Below are 17,604 nucleotides of genomic sequence, written 5' to 3' on the forward strand. Positions count from 1 at the left end.
GAAATAACTGTATTATGGAAGCAAATTGCTAAGCAACTCTGGGAGATATAAACTGATTAAGGAATGTCTGATATAAGACAGGGAAATTGAATTTACTGACAGACACAAGTTTGCAGTCACTATCCAGAGAAACAAAACTGGATTAATTGGATTAAGCAACCAGGAACAATGTGTGCAACCAAATACAAGCACAACCAAGTCCATAGCTACCCTGTTTCATAAATTCTGGCACGGTGAAAACAGAAAGGGTAGCAATATTCATTAAATAGTAACGGCTTTGTATATAACTCTATTTGCAAGGACATCATCAGATCACGCTTAAGACAAAATGCAAACATGACTCTGTGACTGTTCACAGTGATATGCCAGCAAATTTCAATCTACACATAATAAGCAAATGGAGCGGATGTAAATTATAGCCACAAAAGCAATGTTCATATTTGCAACAAGGTAACATGTTTAAAGGAGGAGTATTGGTTCTTTTAATAATAAGATAACGAACAGTATTTGAATTCACAGACTTGCATCCACACTTCCTCCCCTTCCCTCTCCTCTTAACTTCTTCTCAAAGTAAGAAAATTGGCACTGGACTGGAACATACCAGACCAAGACTTGCTTCCAATCACACCATGAATATCAAAGACTAACTGAAGAATGAACTGGCTCCAAAGCATATCTTCCAGAGATGCTTTGGATGCAATTCTGCAAAACATCTGGTGGCAATGGGAAAAGCTGATGGTCTAATTCCCAATAATAATTATTATTATTATCCTTTATTTATAAAGCGCTGTCAATTTACACAGCGCTGTACATAGAAACTTTTAGTTAGATGGTTCCCTGCCCGCAGGCTTACAATCTAAAAAGACACGACACAAATGGAGAAGGGAGAGGTGGCAGGGAAGGGGATCAGGTCCAGCAGTTCTTCTCTACCTCCGAGGCCTGGACCGAGGCAGATGGAATGGAGGAAGGGCTTACGTTCTTACTGGATGGTCAAAAGGAGAAGGGAATGACAGTAGGGAAGGGGGAATTGTATTAACCACATTCTGCTTAACAATCCTAACAATATATTTCTAATGTAATTAAATGTTATCTAGTGCATAAGTGTTATAATTATTAGAAACTGAACAAAGCTCCTCTGAAACCTAGTAGAGGTAAATAATAGCAGACTGGTATTTCCTATGGCTATACAGCTGATAGAAGCTGAAGCAGCATCTCTGTGTTAGTAATTCACTTAACACACTTAAGTGTTGAGCAGTTTGTGGTTTTAAGAGCAGGGTGGGCAGGAAGACAAATCATCTTCTAAGCATCTACTTTATATGCAACTATTTTCTTTCCAACAAGGGAAGAGTTATACATATGATTTGTATAGGTATACTGACTTGTTTCACCACATGTAAATTCAGAATTCCCAAATGGCTAAGGTCTTACCTCATTCCCATACATCATGAGGTGGTGTGTTGTGATTAGAGCTTTGAACACGACTACCCAGCTGCTGTTTGCCGTCCTCTCAAAAAGGGTGTCTGCCAGCTGTGGAATATTCACATTCATCTCGTTTGTGCATTGAATTAGATCTAAAACATAAGAAAGTTAAGATGAGTTCATGGGAACATGCCAAAAATAATATGTGAGATATGGAATTAAATAGGAAATACCTTTATGAAGGCTCTTGTCAGGAATCTGACTTACGCATGTCTCTCTTAGCTTTGCTCTCCTCCTCTGCCCAACATTCTTCAAATTTCACCAGTGCAGAGCATTTCATTTATATTAAATTTCCCCAAACAACACATTACAAACACAACCTTCCTATTCACTTTTACTATTAAACTGCTTTCTTCTGCCTTACCACTTAGGTTATTTCCCCTGTAAGAAACAACACTGCTAACTTGCTGAGACCATTGTTTCCCTCTAATCTCTGGCTTGGTTTGGGTCTGTATTTTTCTGACATTCACCCTTCGGTTAAAAACAGGCTCATACAGCCATCCCCTGTGAAGCATCCATTGCTGCATTCAGCTCATATCAATGTTCATGGCACTGTTCAACCACACTGGGAACTTTTGCCTGAAATGTCTAAGGAGCTTCCAAACTGTGTACTTAGCTCTTTCCCCACTGCATTCCCTACAGTTCTGTTGACATTTCCCATATTTCCTCACATTATCTGGGATTGAAGGAGACATGCTTCGCTGCCAACTCTATTTTTGCACATTGTACATTCTACAGGAATTGCCAAAAGACAGTGACCAACCAGAAAGAGATGCTCAGTACCTTCTGGAACATGTACATAAATGCACACACACACTGACTTTTCCCTTTCCTTTTCCTGCTAACACTCTAGATACAACATTTTTGGTCTCCTGTGGTCACCTGTGTTACTTTGAAACCCGAGTTGTATTTCAGCCTCCAAAGACTGCCTTGCACTTGCAAGGCTATCCTCAGTTGGCAAATCCAAACTCCATTCCCTCATCTTCCACCCGTTATTGAGATACAGCCGCATACATACAAAAACAGTTGCCTGAGCCACTCTTCAGAGGCTAACACAGTAGTTTCTGTACACACTGGAAGTGGAATAAAACAGACATACTTTTCAACTTAATCTTTATGTTTTTGGAGCTAGTTTTCTCACTGTGACCAAACTGTGCATAATCCACCACCTGTATGCCACATCTCTACAAATGAGTCTAACATTTTGTTCCATTTGTGTACATGTTTATAGATGTCAAGTCTGTGTGGAGAATGAACAAAGCCAGAGAGCAGTCCCTGCAACAGTATTCATGTTCCTTCTGAATATCAAATAAAAAGGCAAAGTCCCCAATGAAGCCCAAAGCTCCCAAATACTATCCAAACAAAATACTGAATTATCATCAAATTTAGAAGTCTATCATGGCCCCAGAAGGGAAAATGACAACCAGTGGCTGTTGCAGCTCACCGTAGCATTAGCTTTCCCTTCCCCTTTCCTTTCAACGCATACATTTCAAACAGCAGGGATCAATTCATGGGAGCCCTTGCCAAGAAAACACTGAATGTTTTTCACTGTTCCTCAGGTTGTTGTTTTTTTACAGCTCAAGCCATGCTCCTATAAACTTGCTTTACTCTTCTGGATGCACAGTCCAAAACACATAAACTGTGAGTCTCTAGTAATTTTTTTCCATGCTGTTCTATGTGTGTATCCTCCTTCTGGGTGCCAATATCTGCAGACTGAGGAATTAATTCCAACACTGACATCAGAAGAATAGAGCTGGGTGAGTCTGATCTCCTTCCAAACAAAGCAACTGTTTTGTCTGAGCCCTGTTCTGTCCAAGTCACACTGGGATGATGGGGAAGCGAGTGAATGTATACAGCTGACCAGTGAAGGTCTTCTTGAACTAGTTCATCTACCAGGTTTTTAATTGTAGAGAAGAAAAGAGATACTTGCTTTCAGAGCCTAACCGTCGCTAAAATTTTGAGTCCAATGCAAGCGGCCATGAGATGAGACTGCTTCAAAGTTTGGGAACTACAAAAACTGGGCACCCCATCTAGAGAAAAAAGCCAGAAAATCATGAATGGTTATTGTCATGGTGTGTTATATCCCTGTCCCCCATCTATGAAGATTCTTCCCTTTCTTTCTTGCGTCTCAATTTTTCCCCCCTTCTGACTTGGGAAAGCTTACAAGCTGAACCCAGTCAGGATCTGCTGTAGCAACTTCCTCTATAACTCATGGAAAGGCGCCATAAAACAGAAAAGTATTTGAATGAGCTTTGCCTACCTTGACCTGCAAAGGTCCTTGCTAAACAGTCCTAGTACTGGAAAAACAAACTAAGTCCAGAAAGGGTATTTTCCCTTTCCACACATCCACAGGAATGTGTAACTCCAGTCATCCAGATATTATTGGCCTACAGCATCCATCAGCCCATGCAACATAGCTGGTGGTGAGAGATTATGGAGGGAGTTGTCCTAAAATATCTATGGGGCCACAATGGTCCATCCCTGCACCGCAGAGCAGAGCTGATACTTAAACCCAAAGAGATGGTGCTCTCAAACTCACCCCACATACTGAGACGTCGGTGTGTTAATATAGGATATACAGTATAGGCATGCTCACCAATAACTTCTTTGAATATAGCAGCACTTTATGGGGTTTCTACCACTGTTTGCTATACAACCTGTCTCCACATGAATATGTACAGAAGAGCAGAGCTTGGAAACTTTACTTTCTTGGACTGTAACGCTCACAGAATTATTTTATGGACAAAGGTACAAACTTCTATTCATTCTTCAACTCAGTTTGGGGGGGGGGGGCAACAAAGCATTCACTGTTCATAGTGTTGCCAATTAAAGTGGGACTTAACTACAAATCAAGTATCACTATAAAATAGTGCAAGTTGGACAATTATTTCATTCTTTAGGTCTACTTCAGACTAAGTGGAATACGACACATGCAGAAGAACACAACGTTATGAGATTCTGTGAATGAAAGGAAGATCTCCCGTTTTGTTCAATGTCAAGCCGTAACATGAAACCACAGCATAACAACTATAATAATATTATCCAATATAACAAAACAACAAAATCCCTGCAGCCACAAACATTTGGGCTAAATGTGAGTCTAATGCCATTTGTTGTATTGTTTTGGAAAAGCTTAATCAAATTGTCCTGTCAACATTGGGTTACTGTCATGGTGTGTTATACTCTCAGAATTTAACACACAAACCCAATATTTTCCTGACAACTGTCCCACTCTTTGTACACAAGGAGCCCACATACACAAAATTGAACTCTCTCCTACAGTTTGCAATTCTTTTTCAATAGACTTCCTTTGAGACTAAGATGCTGCGGAGACCTTAGGAATGGGTCAGTGGGGTAGAGAGGGAGAAGTCCTGTTTCTCATTTCTGTGAATAGTGGCTTCTCCGCAGGCTTTGTGGCGGTTATCCTCCTCTGCTGAAGGAGCGGATGGATGCCTCAAACAACAGGGCAAACGGGGGATTCATTTTTTTAAACATGCATCTCTGAAAAGAAAGCAGCTTTTGTATCACACCACTGAGAAGCTGAGGGAAATGGTGATGCTCACAGAATGAGAGGCAAACAGATCCTTCCTCCCCAAACACCAGCAGATGATCGCTGAAAAGCTGCTGATGCCTGTGGCTTTAGGAAACACCAAATGTAGCCATTGACATCTTCTTCTTGTTGGCCTTTATTCACATTATTATTACAATAGCATCACCAATACACATGTAGCTTCAAGAGTGTCTTTGAAGGACAGTACTACACGCTATATGCATCAGAAGGAGTCAGTTCATCATCACAAAAGCTCATGCAAAAATAAAAAACAGTTAGTTTTAAAGGTGTTGCCACATTGCTTTTTCTTTCTCCCCACATTCCCCCTTCCTTTCTCCTTTTTTATCTTTGAAGGACAGGTCTCTCCCTTGAGGAATATACCGTCAACATTTCTACACAAAAGGAGACAGAGAAGAAGAAAGGGCAAAGCAGAGCTTTCAGTCTAAACCTAACAGTAGATCCACTGAAGCAAAGGGATTTACGTCAAGGTTGACTTACCATTCAGCAGTTAAGTCAATGTGTCTATTACAGTTGGGATGAATATTTGATTTAGGCCACAGAAACTGAACCTACACTTACATTTGCTATAAGCATTAGAGAGTTCCTATACACCATTACAAGAAAATGTGGATTATCCAGGGAGATCCATAAGGAAAGACAGCAAGAGAGGATGTATTATACAGAGAGGAAATCCAGGGCATAAGGTACAAGTGAGGGGAAATGGGTGAGGCCATTAAAGAAAGCTGTTCCACAATTACTACACTATGATTCCTGTGCTAGTTGTGACAGGGCTCTCAAAAGAAGCACAATTTAGAACACCCAGAAACTTCCAGTAATTCCACCCAATTCAGCTTCTATTGTCATGGACTCAGCACGTTTTACACAATTTATCTCCTAAAAACACATAAGGACTGCCACATTCCTTTTAACCTATATCCTGTGCTTTACAAAGGACCAATTAATTGAAATCTGGTGCTTGAGATAATCACAACCTATGGTTGGTTTCTGTGTTTCCAAAGAGCTCCTCACTGATTTCCTTGCCCCAGCATGTCTGTGACTTCACATTTCCTCCATTACCACACCAGAGCTTAGGTAACACCTCTGCTGCAAATCCCCAGCTTCCTCAACCCTGATGAACACTAGGCCTACCTAATGTCAAGAGACTGAATTGTTCATCTGCTGTGCAGTGCCCAACAGTGTTTGTGTGTCCAAAGCAAAACAACCACAGAAGCCCCCATCAAGAAAACCCAGGCCCACTATGTTTCAGCCATACACCTGTGAAGTATTGTTGCTGTTGTTGTTATGTGCCTTCAAGTCATTTCTGATTTCTGGCAACCCTATCATGGGATTTTTTTGGCAAGGTTTGTTCAGAGGAGGCTTATGATGGGTCACCGGGGCTCAATAAAGCTGCTTCTGGTGCCAGTTTCTGGTGCCCACTCCTTGTGCCCTTAGCTCCAACCATTTCTGGAATGCAATCCCTGGGAATTTTCCTAAATTGGAATTCAGCCAACTAGGCCAAAAAGAAATCATCATCATCATCATCAACATCATCTCCTCCTTTCCCAAAGCATTCTTGCCTCTGCAGACAGGTGTGCATTGGTGATTCCCAACTTGGATGCTGTATTGATTGTCAACCCTAAACAGGAGAGATACAAATTGTTCCTTCCAAAAAAGAATAGGGGATTGGTTTCAAACACTTGTATGAAGCCCATGAGATTTACAGCTAATGAATCTCTGCCTTTGGGAAGACCAAAACCAATCTCTGCACAGGCAACCTGTAGACTCACAACTGAGAAACCAGATAACATCTAAATCTGGAGAGTAGCCCTGCTGGATCTGAGCAAAAGCCTGTGTAATCCAGCAGGCTGTTGCCTATGGGCAATCCACAAGGAAAACATACAGATACAACATACATCTGGAAGGTTTCCCCGCCTTTTGGGGTAAAACTATGAGGATTACACAACCAACTTGTTGCCATATCATTTGTCAGAATCCTGTGTCAGCGACCTATAAGCATCACAATTCATGCTTCAGACACTGCTGTTTGAATTCTGATTATACAGCTGAAGAAGCATATCTTCTAGCAAAACAGAAAAGAAAACTACCGGAGGATATTCCGTCCTTTTGCTGCTGTCCTGCCAAGATTTTTTGCTGTCTACCAACATTTTCTACAATTGTGAACTGCTGTTAGATAATAACTTGTTTTTGACAACTGGAAAATATTCCCCTTTGTACATTAATTCTGTTTAACCTCTGTGTGTGGTGTGTGTGTGTGTGTGTGTGTGTGTGTGTGTTTCACTAATACACTTTTTAAAAACTTCAGTAACTTGTTGATGCATACTGAATCAAACGTGTTAGGTAGGTTTGTTCATTGCATGTGTATATGAACAGCCACACTTAGTTCAATTGCATGATACACCTGCATTTGTGGTTTAAAACTGTGAAGATACCAGAGCCTACTGGTTTAGATGTAAAGTATCTCAAATGCAACTCCCAACCTATCAGACCAATACAAAAAGAAAGAGGGGCTCCTTCAAAGGCCCCTGTGATACTAGAAGAATTTTTCTTCTGGCCAAAAGCAACACAAGAAACAAGCCAGGCATAAGTCCAAGTTGGCAGACACAACTATCTACACAAACCTAGCATTCTGAAGAGGCTTCTGGAGCCTCTTCTCTTTCCATGCTGTGTCTGCTGAGGAGGGATATCAGGTTGGGAGCAGGAGAAAGGGGCAGGGAGCAGATTCAAATGCTTAGAGACATCCTACCTGCCTCTTGACCAGCCAAGAATTATGGTTTAAAAGAAAATATAGTTGTTAATTGAACAAGCCAACTTGAAACCCCAAATAGTTTTTGGGGCTCCTACAGTTGCCTAGCTTTCAACCACTGCCCATTATTTGGATCTAGGTTGAAAAAGCACTTTCAACACACATACCATGCCTTTCAAAGCAGCGCATATGCCACTGTGTCATAACTATTTCAGGCTGAGACACAGTGACTAGGTTCAAGTCTACCCAGTAAATGTTATAACTAAAGTAGAGATTCAGTTCCAGGCTGTCTTCAGTCCAGGTTCAAACATTAAGACGGCTGTCTAACTCAGCAAGGTGAAGGGTAATGAACAAATACTGTCATTAAACAATAACATTCTGCTTAGTACCCCACTAGACCAGCTAAAACACCAAACACAATGCCTCAAAATCCTTTCCTTTTCTCTCTCTCTCATATAGATCTGACAAGTACCAGGGCTGCCAACCTTCTTAGCCTGGCAAAATACCTAGGTATCAGCATGAATTACTCTCCAAAGGGTGTTCAACAGTAAAACGCATGCTGCCAGGAGAACCAACTTGCAGTCAGAAGCTAGACTCTCATCAAAACCATTGTGTGATAGACAGAGAGGCTGATGGCAAGAAAGAGAGAATGAGAGAGATTTGAACCAATTCATGCTATCCCTACAGCTAATCTCTAAATTGAATCAGTGCCTCTAGCAGATTCATCTGGTTAAAAGGAGATTTCTGTATATGTAAATGAAGAAACCATTTGATTTTTCACATATGAATACTTGCACTACCTGCTAAACTGCGCTTTCACTTGCTGTAAACTAGTCTGCTCAATATCAACCAGGCATGGATATTTAATTTTGTTTGCTACTTTGTTTTTGTGAGGGTTGGGATGCGCCAATGGAAAGAGAAGCAGAGAAGAGCAATACTGAAAAGATGGGTAGACAAAATCATCCAGCACATAGGTTTCTATATTGCTACAGTTAACTTCATGAATGATCATGGATGGTGATCATAAGAAAGACCGTATATGGGACCGTATATGGGAATATTTTAAAGACGTTCCCTCTTTAGGTTAACAAAAAACCCAACCCAGAAAGCCTAAACAGATGTATGGCAGAAACAGAAAAGTAAATAATATGCTACTCTGCTGTAAATTAGCATTTAAAGCATTGCTTAGAAAATTTTCTTTCTAAACCAAAATTAGACTACTTTTTATCACACACACACACACACACACACACAGCTGCATTCTACTCTTAGCATAAGTTGCATAATCCTGATTTAGACCCTTAGTGGTGATCATAGTAGGCATACTCTTAATCATTGCTGCATGCAGGAAACAATACACTAAGCTTTGTGTTCATGCAAAAAACACAATAACGCATAGGACATGTGTCAACTGGAAGCTTTATTTTGACTCATATCCAGCCTGCATCAACAATCAAATAGCTAGTGATGATACAGTTTCTGGAAGAAACTCAACATGGCCCTGATATCTCAATGATGCCACTCAACTTCATAGACATTGGTCCAAAACACACTGCAGAAATAATCCAGTTTGGGACCACTTTAACTGCCCTGACTCAATTCTAGGGAAATCTGGGAACTATAATTCTGTGAGACATTTAGCCTTCTCTGTCAGAGAGCTTGGGTGCCACAATAAACTACAATTCCCAGGATTCCCTAACACTGATCCAGGGCCATTGGTCTCAAACTGGATTATTTCTGCAGTGTGTTTTGGCCCAGAGTGAATTAAGCAGTACAGGTATAGTGTTTCCCCGATCTACAGAAAAACACAATGTACAAAAAGTCACAAATGCCAGCATGATGTTGGACTAGGGTTCGAATCCTTCCTCAACTCTAGACACTTACTGGATGATCGTGGGCATGTCACATTCTCTCAGTCCCTGAGGAAGGCAATGACAAACCCTGTCTGAACAAACCTTGCTGAATAACTCCCATATAGGATCGCCTTAGGATGACCATAAGTCATAAACAACTTGAAGGCACACAACAACAAAGAGCCACACTCAGAGCACCTCTTGACTGTAATGAGAAAGACATGCTGCAGAAAGCATGCGTTACTAGTGCGATTCTGCACTGTAGAAGTAATCCAGTTTGACACCACTTTAACTACCATAGCCGAACGATATGGGATTCTGGGAACTGTCATTTTGTGAGACAGAGCTCAGATGCCACAGCAAACTACAGTTCCCAAAATTCCACAGAACTGAGCCATGGCAGTTAAAGTGGTGTCAAAGTGGATTATTTCTGCAGTGCAGATGGAGCCGTATATTATGCACTCCATTTTAACAAATGAGTACGATACATGACCTTTGGTTTTTGCTGCTTTTTAAACTACCACCACTACTTTCAAAGTTGTTGGGTAACTCTGCGCTGACACCACTTCCTAATTTCCTGGTACAATCTTGCTTACTGATTTTAAGTTCACATTTCAGTCTATCACAGGAAGCAGAAACCACAAGGGGAGGAAAAAGAGATGTCTTCACTAGGCAGAAAACATTTGGGGGGGGGTGTACTTACTGAAAGTGAAATGCCCTCACCCCAATGCTCAAATGCTCAGGCAACAATTCCTTGGTTAAATGAAGATGCCACAAGACGCTCTGCTCATTGCCGCAACTGACAAATGCTGCTGCCCTGGCAGAATCGAGCAACTCTGATGCTCCAGTCAGTTTCCAGAAGCAAAGAAAGTGGAAATTTTCATGTTCTTGAGAAGTGTGCATGCAAACTTAGTATGTTATAAACAAATTGACGGTGATTTCATTCATGCGCAAAGAGGGAGGTTCCTACCAACAACAGGATGCTATCTCTACTGAAATGATTCAAAGAGCAATCTCATAGTAGTGTTGTCCTCCTGTCAGGGATGACAACAGGGGATGGATTATTCCACACTGCAGAAATAATCCAGTTTGAGACCGCTTTAACTGCCCTGGCTCAAGGCTAGGGCATTATTCTGGGAACTGTCGTTTTGTGAAACATTTAGCCTTCTCTGTCAAAGAGCTCTGGTACCACAATAAACTATAATTCCCAGGATTCCCTAGCACTGAACCAGGGAAGTTCAAGCGGCCTCAAACAGGATTATTTCCGCAGTGTGTTTTGGACCAGTGTTTTGTTTCTCCAGTTTTTGCAGCCTTACCACCCTGAGAAGTCCCATTCAGCAGCAAGGATGAAAACCAGACAGGGCTGTCATCAGACATGACTTGGGGGTGAGGAAAGACAGAGGAAAGGCAATGAGGAACATCACAAAAGAGCATCAAAAACATAAATGGAACTATGTATTATGTGAGAAATATTTCTTGCAGACGTACAATCAAAAAGTGTGACAAAATGTAAAGCTCAGAGGTATTTCCCTGCAGAATAAGATCAGATGAAAATCCCACAACTAAAAGATTCCTGGATATTAAATATCTTTTATCTAGGTGGTCTAACCAATTAATTATATACCACTTTTGTGTATCCTGAGTCCTTCAGACACATTGGCACACAAATCATTGCAACATCCACGCAATGTGTGTTTCATGCCAATGTGGTTCGTTCAGGTCAACAACCAACAAAAAGATCCCTGCTTAGTCAATAAGCTTCACTGAGGTGGTCTAACAAACTATGAAACTAACTGGCTTACCTGAATATTACCAGGGATTGTGAGTTCTTCAAACACTAATCTTTTTAACATCCACATAATATAAGCTAGAATTAACCTGCAGATAAAGACTGAGAACAAGAGACAGCATCTTTGCCCAGAAAGCTTGAAGCAAACATTTTCTTCTTTCATAGCAATTTTTTTTAACCATAGCCAGTCTGGGGTTGTGGTTTGAGCATTGAACGACAGCTCTGGAAACTAGGGTTCCAATCCCTGTTCAGCTATGGAACCCAATGGGTGACCCTGGGCAAGTCACACTCTCTCAACCTCAGAGGAAACCAAAGGCAAGCCCCCTGTGAACAAATCTTGCCAAGAAAACCCCATGATAGGTTCACCTTAAGGTCTCCCTAAGTCAAAACTGACTTGAATGTGCACAACAACGACAGCATAAAACAAGGCTGAACAGTAAGAGATTATTTTAGCTCCGAAGCTCCAAGTAACAAGAACCACAATATCTTATCTGGTCAAAGTGTTAACAGAAGGCTTCAGACCTCTGTGGCATCAGGTCAAGAATGTTCTTTATTTGGAGACAGATTCCATTAGAATGAGAGTCACTTGACAACACACACTCACCGACCTTTGAGAGAAGACGTCTTTTAAAATTTCGGTTATCTGGAAGCCAAATGTGTAGATTTTATACAGCAAAAGATGGAGGAAAGAATCTCAGAGGTACTGACCTTACAAGCAACAGGAACGGCAGAACTGTTACTGCATTTTATACACTAAGTTGGTGTTTTTATTAAATAGCAATAACTGCAGATTCCAAAAGGACAGCCAACTATGATGGATCAAAGCATCCAACCCCCTCACACTTTTCTGTTAAATTCCTACAGTATACGGTGGTTGGAAACTACAAGTGAGTTGCGGCTCAGTCTTTATATTTGACCAGAGAAAGAGAGGACTTCTTTATGTTGCAGTAAAGACAGTTTTCGCAGGTCCAATTTCAATCACTCCTTTAAGTTAAGTTCAACATCCTGAAAGTCTTGTACATATCTGTAAAGGAGCCCTTGCACCTGGTCATCTTAGAATGAATGAATGAAATGGAAAATATCTAGACACCGGAAGCTGTCTCATCTCTTGGAAGTGAATAAAAACTATTTGTCCATCCAGAAAAATCATTACCAACTCTGAATGGTCATGATTCTCCAAACTCTAAGGCATATTTCTCCCCTATAACTTCACATATGCCTTTTCGTTTTAGGTTTATAAGCCAGTAATGAACCCAGCACCCTTCGAACACAAAACACATGTTCCACCACTGAGCTACAGTCCCTCCAGAAAACATGTGTATGCAATGCATAATATAAAGTGGGCTTTGTGATGTAGGCTATCATTTAAACAGTGTTCCCTCGTGGGTGCGTTCAATATTGAACATTGTCATGGAAGAATGCAGTTGTGCTTTACCTGAATACTCACTCCTGCATGGCAGGGGTCGGACCCATGCAGTCCCTTCCAACTCTCTGATTCTGCTTTATGATTTCAGGAGCTGTTGACATCTCACTCCAAGTCTCCATTCCCTTGCCATCACTTTCGGACAGCTGCTGCAATGCTGTTAGGTTTCAGCGCTACCACTAAGGTTTCTAACATGACTAACCACCAAAGCCACAATAAGGTTACCAAGTACTATCCCAGAGCTAACAAACCTACGTCTTTCCTAAAAACACCAGAAGTAGTAGTAGTAGGTTCAAGGATCAAGTAGCTAATGTGGCAACAGGAAGCATCACCACCAAGTCCTGCAATGGAGCTGGCTTGTTTTCTGCAGCTCCAGAGACTAGAACACAAACCAAAAGATTCAAATTGCACAAAGAGAGATTAGGAAGAACTTCTTTACTATGAGAACTCTGGAACAGAAGTGAGGGTGCATTCCCCTTCTTTATTTAAAAAGAGGTTGGACAAATGCTGTCATTGTCTATTCCTTCATGTCAGGGAGGGGTGGACTAAATGATCCTTGAGGCCCCCTTTCCAGCCCTCAGATTCAATGATTCTAATTGAGAGAGGATAAGAAAGACTTTCCAATAGTGTATGTTTGTTTCCTACTCATTATCAAGCTTACGTTTCCACTATAATATCCTGTGATTTAAACCCACTCAAATGAATTTATCCCATTTGTCTCATTAGCTGCATTTCAACCGTAAATCTTTTTGCTTGCTGGCCTGAGCTTAACCCCCATTGAGAGTGGACTTTGACAGTCAGTAACAACTAAGATTTATCCTAGCAGCCTCCTCCTGGTTTGACTGGCTCTGAAAATAAATTCAAAAGGACTTCCTTCCTGGTGAGCAAGAATAAGAAGGCAGCTTTAAACCACAAAAAGAGATACCTATCATACCTAGCATGCCATGATAGAGCACTGGGGATTAGGATTTGAATCACTGCTCAGCCATGAAAACCCACTCGGTGGCCTTGGGCAAGTCACATTCTCTCAGCTTCAGGGGAAGGCAACGGCAAACCCCTCCTGAACAAACCTTGCCAAGAAACCCTGTGCCTTAGGGTAGTCAGAAATGGCTTGAAGGCACACAACAACAACAACAACAACAACAACAACAACCCACTTCACAACCATAAGCAAATACCATCAATAGGTCTGGATCCTGCTCTGCTTGCCGGTGTTAAGTCTCTTCAGAACTAGCCTAGCTGGGTAATTTTGCTTCAACCCGCTCACTCCAAAAGCAGCTTTAAGTTCCCTCTTTTGACCCTGGCTTTAACCTGAGATCTCCATCATTTGGAGAGAAGAGAGTCATCTAAAGGCTAGAATTCAGAGACACAGACATCATGTTAGGCTGGAATAACTGCATGCAACGGGAAACTGTTGCGGCACCTTTGAGACTAACCAAGAGAAAGGAGCTGATAGCATAAACTTTTGTAGATCTGGCCCATGCATCTGAGGAAGTAGACCTTAGCTTTTAAAACCTATGCGGTGGTAGTTAACTGTTTTCATGTTGACCCTGATTCTTGGTGATTCATGTGAATGAGACATCTCCAAGTCCCCTTGTCATCCACCTCATTGTTTAGTCTTGTAGATATCTTCCTCTCTTTCTACCTTTCCTAGCATTATTGTATTTTCCAATGAGTTGTGCCTTCTCATGATGTGTTCAAAGTACGACAGCCTCGGTTTCCTCCTCTTGGCTTCCAGGGAGAGTTCAGCGTCGATCTGTCCTAGGACCCATTTGTTTGTCTTTTTTGCCATCCACAGCATCCTCAGCACTCTTCTCTGGCACCACATCTCAAGTCAATGTTATCCACTTCCTTCACTGTCCAGCTCTCACATCTGTAGCTGGCGATGGGGAATACAACGGCTTGGACGATCCTGACTTCAGTACTCAGTTATATAGAAAGCTATACACTTGAGGATCTTGCCTACTTCCCTTCCCATTTCTTGACTGCAGCCTCCTTTCTGATCAATGTTTGATCCAAGCTACAGGAACTCTATGTCAATTTCCTCATTGTCTGGGATGAATTTAAGCCTGCCTTTGCACTTATGCCACCAGCCTCTCTCTCTGTTAGTCTCAAAGGTCCCTTTGCACTGAGAGAGACAGCTTGGCCATAGTTGTTTGACTGCTGGACTCTGACTCTGGTGACCAGAGTTCGATTCCTGCTTGGCCATGAAACCCAATGGGCGCCCTGGGTCAAGTCACACTCTCTCAGCCTCAAGGGAAGGCAAAGCCCAAACCCCCTCCGAACAAATCTTGCCAAGAAAGACCCACGATAGGGTTGCCTTAAGTTGGGAATGGCTTGAAGGCACACAACAACAATAACAACAACAACAACAACAACAACAACACAAGGGTATGTAAGCCACCTTGGGAAAAAGGTGGCATAGAAGTGAATTCTCACATCCCTGCCTCCATCCTATGCGTTTTTAAGATACAGAGGAGAAAGAAGAGCTTTCAAATGTCCCCTGTTTATTATCCAGACCTAAGCCAGTATGGCATAGGTGTTCAAGTGCTGGACAATGGAGACTTGGATTCGAATTCTCGCTGAACCATGAAACTGGGGGACCCTGGGCAAACTCACACTCTCTCATCCTCAGAGGAAGCCAATGGCAAACCTGCTCTGAACAAACCTTGCCACGAAAACCATGCAACAGGTTCGCCTTCAGGCCCCATAACTCAGAAAGGACTTGAAGGACTTGAAGGCACACAGCAACAGATTCCAATGCAAACAATGCCTAAAAGCTCTCTTTTTGACATGTGTATTTCAATCCTTTCTAACTTACATATACGGTATGTGTGTGTGTGTGTGTTTATGAAATTATATAATATCTCACCCTTTTCCCAAAAGTGAGGCTCGGAGCGGCTCACACCATTAAAAAAGAACATACATATCGACTCCCTCCCTAACCATTTTTGCGTACTGGAAACACCTTTTCTTTCCGTCTTTAGCTGGATTTCTAGCCTTCTATATCATCATCTAATTCTAAACAACCAACCAATGCCCTACAAGTCCTTTCCAACTTATGGCAACTCTAAAGCGATCCTTTAAAAATGGGGTTTTCTTGGCAGGATTTGTTCAGGGGAAGTTTGCCATTGCCTTCCCTTGAGGATGATGGGAGTTATAGTTACTGAGACTGAGAGAGTGTGACTCTACCAAAGCCAACCCAATGGGCTTCATAGCCCTTCTCTGGCACCACTAAGCCTTCTCTTCCTTTTGGACATCACCATATAATAAATATAAACCAATATATCAACCCCAGGTTAGGTTTTTTAAGCCATCATTTCGGTCCTAATGACGGTGGGCTGTGTGTGTCTGAATCCAATTCCCATTGGGCCATTCCTAACCCACTCTGCCTCCCCATTCACACGTTCACACAAAGACACGTGTCTTCTTTTTCTCTTTGGGACTCACAGTCGAGGTGCTTCTTTTTGGGGCCCATGACTTCGTGGGTGGTGGCCTTGCAGACGGCTTTGGCGATGGCCGAGCCGGTGACGCTGTGCTGGGCCGCCGTGATCCGGTCCGTGATCGACTGGCCCGACATGACGAGGAGAAGGAGAAGGAGAAGAAGGGGGGAAATGAAGGAGGAAAATGAAGGCGACTAGCACCAACACCAGGCGGAGGAGGAGGAGGAGGAAACCGGGATTGCCGCCCAAGAAAAGATGGGAGAAGCCAGGCGCGGCCTAGTCTGGGCGGTGAAGCCGCGGTCTTGCGTAGTCGCTGCAGCCGAGGCCGGGCGGTCCCTCGGGGGGGACACCGGCGGCGGCCTTTTTTCCTTCCCCTCCGTTCCGCCCCGGCTTTGTCCGCCTCCTTTCGCCCAGGAACCACCTCCTCCTTCCCCTATTTCTCCTTCTGTTTCTCTCCTCCTCCTCCTTCTCTTATCCCCGGCCCCTTCCCACTCCCACACAAAATGGCGGCCGCTCAGAGGCTGAGGAGGAATAGCAGCCATGTCAGCTGACAGCACACGCCTCGCCTTTCGGGCTCTTTTCTCCTCAGGGAAAGATGGAGACCCCCCCCCCCTGCCTTTTTTTATGCCCCTTTCCTCCCCCCCCAAGGCTTGACTTGGTTGTTGTTATTATTATTATTATTGTTATTATTTATTGATAGGTGTTATAGGCAACATAAAATATGGAGAGGTGTCACTGCTGCTTCTCAGTTCTCACAGGGATTCCCAAACTGGCCTTTCCAGGTGTTTGGGTTTTTGGGGGGACTACATATCCCAGAATTCCTGACATTAGCTCAACTGGCTGGGGCTTCTGGGAGTTGGAGTCCAAAACAATCTGAAAGACCAAGGTTTGGGGACCCAAACTCTGGCCTTCCAGGTGGGGTTTTTTTGGACTTCATATCCCAGAATTCCTGACTATTAGCCCAACTGGCTGGGGCTTCTGGGAGTTGGAGTCCAAAACAATCTGAAAGACCAAGTTTTGGGGACCTAAACTCTGGCCTTTCCAGGTGTTTGGGTTTTTTGGGGGGACTACATATCCCAGAATTCCTGACTATTAGCTCAACTGGCTGGGGCTTCTGGGAGTTGGAGTCCAAAACAATCTGAAAGACCAAGGTTTGGGGACCTAAACTCTGGCCTTTCCAGGTGTTTTTTTAAACTACATATCCCAGAATTCCTGATTATTAGCCCAGCTTCCTGGGGCTTCTGGGAGTTGGAGTCCAAAACATCTGGAAGACCAAAGTTTGGGGACTATTACATTCCCAAAC

At 42.6% G+C, this 17,604-nt stretch overlaps 1 protein-coding gene across 4 annotated transcripts in view; it reads right to left on the reverse strand.

Annotated features, from left to right (window-relative positions):
• The window catches only part of LOC121936866 (phosphatidylinositol-binding clathrin assembly protein-like), a 41,411-nt gene extending 24,618 nt beyond the window's left edge, over positions 1-16,793 (reverse strand). The window contains exons 1-2 of one of the 4 annotated variants that reach the window (XM_042479534.1): positions 16,309-16,791; positions 1,429-1,571 (exon numbers count right to left, since the gene is read on the reverse strand). In XM_042479534.1, the coding sequence (XP_042335468.1) occupies positions 1,429-1,571; positions 16,309-16,438 (273 nt within the window). In that variant the 5' untranslated portion in view covers positions 16,439-16,791. Of the gene's footprint in view, positions 1-1,428; positions 1,572-12,870; positions 13,169-14,294; positions 14,553-16,308 lie in introns of those variants that run through there. The other 3 variants (XM_042479535.1, XM_042479536.1, XM_042479537.1) reach the window with 3 other exon arrangements.
• Between the last annotated feature and the right edge of the window lie 811 nt (positions 16,794-17,604).

The sequence above is a fragment of the Sceloporus undulatus genome, chromosome 7, assembly GCF_019175285.1.
Source record: "Sceloporus undulatus isolate JIND9_A2432 ecotype Alabama chromosome 7, SceUnd_v1.1, whole genome shotgun sequence".
Lineage (NCBI taxonomy): Eukaryota > Metazoa > Chordata > Lepidosauria > Squamata > Phrynosomatidae > Sceloporus > Sceloporus undulatus.